Genomic DNA, 6,068 nt, shown 5'->3' with positions numbered 1-6,068 from the left:
TGTGTGTGTGTGTGTGTGTGTGTGTGCGCGTGGGAACGCGGCAGATGAAACCAGACACACAGCTGCTTGAACACTCTGGAAGCACATTGAACACATTACGAGCATACAGTAAAAATATCTGTTGTTGTTCAGTAGCTCTAATCTTCCATGTGACAAGCTCACGTTTTATTGTCTCTGCACAGAATACAGAAGAATACAGAATAAAATTAGGGGCCAAGCATTCCTTGAAAGGATGCATATCAAGTGATTTTCATGTCGGAGTTTTATTAAGTCCATCTTATGCTGAGAAGCCTTTTATGGTAAAAACCTTGAAAGTAACGTTATGCACAATCTCATGTGATAGTGCAAGATGTCCCACTCAGAGGATGTGTTGTAAATATCTCTCAGTTCCTACCACATCAGATTTAAGCTCAGTATCTGTAAAACTGGCTGAGTTACAGCCATTTTTGTGTTGTTCTGTTGTACATTACTTTCTGAAAGTTTCATTAAATTTGCCCAAGAAGTTCATGAGATATTTTTGTTAACAAACAGAGTTGACTCCAAATAGTTAATGGCAGAATTTTAAAACAAAGAACTTGGTCAAACACAAAAGTCATGGCCCAAAAGCACGTTTGGATTTTCTTGCCTAAACTTAAGTTTAGCTTTTAAATATCCCAGTAATCCAAAAGTAATGCAGCAGAGCTCATTCCTGCAAACATGAATCTTTGCCATGCTTTGTCTCTCTCTCTTTCAGACACACACACACACACACAAACACTGATGGTCAACTGTGGACAATAAAAGTCGCTTTTTATTTTTTCCATCCGTCTGGCTTGTCTGCACCTCCATTTGAGCCTCAAAGCCGCTCCACTTTTGACATCATATCGCGTTCGGGGCTTTTACTTTCACAAATAAAGACCAATTTGAGGTTCACATGAACAGAACTTTACTGTGCTTCTCCTTTTTTTTGTAACATTTTTAGACAAAAAATATTGAAAACTCAAGTATAAACAGAATATGTTCCTGCAATAAAAGGTAGAGGAAGAAGAGAGGGGGGAAAAAAGAACGTTTTTATTTGTTTTGATTGCCTTTTTAGATTCAAGTTCTTTGTTTGTACTGAAAGAGTTCTTGACAGGACCGATTAATGTTTGGTTCCGAGTTTGTCCATCTTGTTAGTATGTCAAAAGTGCGTAAAATACTTTTTGTGTTTTGAGAAAGTGTTGTTCTTTTCTGTTTTTTACCTGCAGCGACAGATGAGCAGAAGTCCCAGAAAAACAGCAAACTCTGTCCTGATGCTGATGGATGAATAACAGAATGACAGGAACCTGTGAGGAGGCCGGTTCTACTGGTTCTTCAGCTGTTTGTTTGGCAGATGTACAAGCTCGTGATATTGTCAGATGTTGCACTCAGAGTATGTGTTGTGATTGACTCTCAGCTACTACCGCAGCAAATTTTAGCTCAATATCTGTTAAACTGACTAAGTTATAGCCATTTCTGTGTTGGCTAAAATTGATTAGCTGTGGCGGACATCTTGATTTGGACTGACTCCAAAAGTTATTAGTTGTAGAGGCACATCCAAAAATAGAAATTTTAATTAATATCCGTTCAGTGGTTCATGAGATATTTTGGTAACAGACACACACACACCTTTCAGCATCAGGGAATAACCAATCAGTCTTTTTTTTTTTTCTCAAAACATTTGAATTTTTAATAATGTAAAGAATAACTATATGCACAATGGGTAACAGACTCAAACAGCTGCAATACTCAAAAATGTAAACAAACAATATAATCGAGAACAAGAAGAGAAAAATCACCACCTTAATGCCGTTCTCTATTTCTCTCTTTATGTCCCTCTGCTTTTCAATATTTCACCAAATCACATTTCTCTCACGCACGTAAGAGTTTGCTCTTCATTTCAAGTTTTTTTTCTTAGCAAACATCGTCCTGCAGTGGTCTGTTGTTTCTCGTGTCTGTTTTGTCTAGTGCAGAGATTAGTTTGTACACATTTGTGTTTGTAAACCTCTACATCTAAATGCTGGAAACTAAAGGCTGCTAAGCCTGTAAAGTGCTCAAATTCTTTAAATAAAACAACCAAAAAAAAGGGGGGATTTTGGAGGACAAAAATCAAACCCTCTGTTGGTGGAAGGTAGTGGATCCCAGAGATAATGCAAACCCCTTTGAAGATTTTGCACGAGAGAGAGCACCTGTAATGACAATCTGTCATCTGTTTAAACCCTGGATATACTTGGTTACTTTTTTTTTTGGACTATAAAGTATTAGAAGCACAATTTAAATTTCGATGGTCCTCGTGTTCGGTCTGGCTTATTCATTTACGGTTTTAAACAATTGTTTGAAATGTCTCAAACTCAACGGCTGACCTGCAGTTTACAGACAGACAGGATTAGATTTTGGCAACGTCTCCACAGGACAGAGTGAACTCGCAGTCGCTTTGAAGAATAAATAAGAGTGCGCACGTTTGCTGTACGAGCCACTTTTGCTTTCAGAACCGAGCTGATGGGTGAATCGAAGCACAAGCTGAACTGAAACAGTCGCCTGCTTAGGATCGTGCTGATGAATCAGAGTTCGGCTCCGTTTGGCACATACACTGTTAGTTCACTCCAGTGGCATTAACATCACTAAACTGCTACTGTACATAACATCCATCCTGGTACTGGTTCAGCTTTAAAGCGCTCCCACTGTGCCCTCATAAAGGCCATGACCGAAACCATATTTCCATTGTAGACACTAAATGTGTCAGTAATCCAAGAGTAATACCACAGAGCCCGGCCCTCGTCCTGCAAACATAGATCTATGGCATGCTTTGGCTCGCACACACACACACACACACACACAGAAGCACTGATAGTCCACCGTGTGCGGCCAAATGGAAAGCATGCAGTATATTTCCATGTTTCCTCCAAAAGCAAATCTAAATTCTAAAGAAATCTTAAACCCACTCTTGTTTGTTCTGATCAGCCTTCATTCGAAGAGGGCAGGACGAGGAAAACCAGTAAAAGCAGAACAAACAGCTTGAACGAACATTTAAGAACCACTATTTTTTTTTGTGTGTGTGTTTTGAATCTGACAATGACCAAGACAAAAAACAAGTTTCTTCACAAAGAAAGTAGCAGAATAATAAAAATCCGTGCTTTGATGCATGTTGGTATTGGTCTCGTACATTCCTTGGCAGCCTACATACATTGTTGTTTTTAATGGAGTGCTCAGATTTGATTCTCCACCAGTATTAGGCACTGTGCTGGACAAATGTTAAGGACACCAAGAACAACAACAACAACAACCAAAAGAACAACTTGGTTAGCAGTCTGAACTATTATACAAAAACAAGAAAACAACTTAAATATGTTTGTCTAAAAGGAAATTTCTTCAGATTAGCACAAAAAAAATTAACACAATGATTGCACATTTGTGACAGAAATGGGATTTTCAATGGTTGTATCTTTTCTTTTAACCATTATAAAAACTGCACTCGGTAACAAAAACATATTGAGAGAGGTTCGACCCTGAATAAAAACATAGTCAGTCCATCTTTCAATAGCTGGCAGTGAATGATTCAACGTCACAAACTCTACACAGTAGCATGTACACAGCCCCACGGACTACTGCTTACTACTTTGAGGAATGGGGATGAAAAACTCAAGATATTTCCTTCTACTTTCCCCCCCCGTGTAACTTGTCCAGAAGTTGGTAACCAGACCTTCCAGTGGAATTCAAATCCTGCTGTCACTTCAAGCGTCTTCTTTCTCCCAGTCCACCTCGTGAAGGAGAAGCACCAGTCTCCCACCCTCACAATACTAGCTTCTAATCCTAAAAGGTACTTATATATTTATATTTCTTGCATTGATTTGCATTGAGTTTTCATTGTTTCAGTGTCTGTCAGGATACCCGCGGCCCGTTGCCTTCGCAAAAGGCTGTGCGATGAGGTGCAGGTCCACTGAGAATGACAACAATTAAAAAAAGACTAAAAAAATAGAAATAAAAAAATGAACACAGTTTGTCTCTCCCCCACAAGTTAGTGGTCCATATTTTGAAGTTTGAGGGGGAGGGTGGGTGAAGTGTAGCAACTCCCACTGGTTTTGTGCATTCAGACACAGCTCTCCCTCGTCTTGTTGTCCATAAGGAAAGAGTTTAACTGGGAAAGGTCCACAACAACAGCGTCTCGCTTACTCATGTGGACGTCTTTTAAGTGGTCCTCGTCGCTTTGGTCCTTGGCGAAATTGACAAACACCTGAGTAAAAAAAAAAAGAAGGAAACAAATCAGAACTTGCTTAAAAAGGCTTCAGCGCCCTTACTTATGATTAGAACATTGGTGGTCTTGCTTACTTGGTCTAAAGTGGTCTGAGAGACGGAGTAGTCCTCTATGCTGAGAGCCTCCTTGTTCTTAGAAAGCAGCGAGAAGATGCGGGCGAGGGAGGTGAGCGACGAGGGAAGCTGATACTGCAGCATGTTCCGGTGTTTTTCCTTCAACGTGCTCCCGGGCAGCTCCCGCTCGATGAACTCCATCACCGGCCGAAGGTCCGGGTCCGGCCCTGCCACCCGCAAGATGATGGTGTAACCGTCACCAAACCTGATGTGAAACAAAAAGAAGAAAAAAATGACTTTGATCAACCTGTGAAGTTAAAATGTACTTTTAGTCTGTGTGGTGGAAAGACTAAAAGTAATCTGGTGTGTAAGTACGTCCAAGTTTAAATAAAGCCCTGTGTGTGTGTTTGCATGTGTGTGTTTACCTGTTTTTGAGGTGCTGCACACTGCCCAGACAGCGGAACCTGCCGTTGACCATTATGGCCATTCTGGTGCAGAGTGCTTCACATTCCTCCATGCTGCAAAAAAAAAAATTCAAGATGGAGAATAAGGAACATGGACACACTGAGATCATTAGGCTTGTTTGTACACATATAAAAATATATGCCTTGTCTAACCTGTGAGAAGTCAAAACTACAGATCGTCCCTCTTTGATGATGCTCAAGATGGCGTTCCAGAGGGCGCGGCGAGCCTTGGGGTCCATGCCTGTTGTAGGTTCGTCCTGTAAATCAGTAACAACAGAAGCTCAGCTGCTGCTTAAAGAAGCTGTTAAATACATGAGTCGTCAAATTTATTATTTCATTTTCTCACTGACCAGAAACACAACAGGAGGTCCTCCTATGAGAGCAATGGCAGTGGACAGCTTCCTCATGTTTCCTCCGCTGTAGCTGCCAGCTGCTTTGTCCACATATTTGACCAATCCCAGTTTCTTGATGCCCCATTCTGCCACCTAGTGGTGAAACAGTTTGTTACAAGTGAGTGTTTTTCCTTTAAGTCTTTTTTTGTGTTTCTGTTAAAACACACAGGTCTAATTTAGATGATGTGTAGATATGCTGACCTCACAGACTTCTTTCTCGGGTACTCCTCTCAGGATAGCATAAAACTCCAGGTGCTCCCTTCCAGTCAAAAGGTCGTTGATGGCATCAAACTGAGGACAGTAGCCCATGTTTTGATGCACCTCATCTATCTCCGTAGTTACACTGAAATTAGGGAAAACACACAAAGATCAGATAGTCTGTTTGAAGCCTTACATATTTTACATTTATTTTAATTTCTACAGTAAAAAATATAAAAAAGATCTCTTATCTTACCTCTTGCTGGCCAAGTATGCCTCCCCACTGGTGACAACCGAGTCTCCGGTCAGCATTTTGAAGGTGCTGGTTTTCCCTGCTCCGTTTACTCCCAGCAAACCAAAACACTACAAAAAAGAAAACGAATATATGTTTTTTTGTTGTGTATAACATTCAATTCAATAGCTAGTCATTTTAAACTTCAAACAGACTTATGTAATGAGTAGAGGATGCGTGTACCTCTCCAGGAGGGATGCCAACACACAGCCGGTCCACTGCTGGCTTCTGTTTCCGCTTGTAAATCTTGGTGAGTTCTCTGAGCTCCAAAATGTCCGACTGGCCTCCACCGCTCTGGATTCTCTGGCGCTCTCTGGCCACGTCCTCATCTTCTTCTCCAATAGGCTTCAGATGGCTGGTGGATGACCTGGAGGGTTACAAAGGAGTGAGATCAACTTCCAGAAAGATTGAACTAGATGT

The 6,068-nt window shown here is 40.9% G+C and overlaps 1 protein-coding gene across 2 annotated transcripts in view; it reads right to left on the bottom strand.

Moving 5' to 3' along the window:
• Positions 1-4,084: 4,084 nt before the first annotated feature.
• The window catches only part of LOC108241480 (phospholipid-transporting ATPase ABCA1), a 29,855-nt gene continuing 27,871 nt past the window's right edge, over positions 4,085-6,068 (bottom strand). For both annotated transcript variants that reach the window (XM_017425631.3, XM_017425632.3), the window contains exons 42-49: positions 5,832-6,015; positions 5,613-5,719; positions 5,360-5,501; positions 5,117-5,251; positions 4,920-5,023; positions 4,728-4,820; positions 4,324-4,567; positions 4,085-4,228 (exon numbers count right to left, since the gene is read on the bottom strand). In XM_017425631.3, the coding sequence (XP_017281120.1) occupies positions 4,085-4,228; positions 4,324-4,567; positions 4,728-4,820; positions 4,920-5,023; positions 5,117-5,251; positions 5,360-5,501; positions 5,613-5,719; positions 5,832-6,015 (1,153 nt within the window). The remainder of the gene's footprint in view (positions 4,229-4,323; positions 4,568-4,727; positions 4,821-4,919; positions 5,024-5,116; positions 5,252-5,359; positions 5,502-5,612; positions 5,720-5,831; positions 6,016-6,068) is intronic.

Source organism: Kryptolebias marmoratus, linkage group LG3 (assembly GCF_001649575.2).
Source record: "Kryptolebias marmoratus isolate JLee-2015 linkage group LG3, ASM164957v2, whole genome shotgun sequence".
NCBI lineage: Eukaryota > Metazoa > Chordata > Actinopteri > Cyprinodontiformes > Rivulidae > Kryptolebias > Kryptolebias marmoratus.
This window is presented reverse-complemented; position numbering and strand designations above follow the sequence as displayed.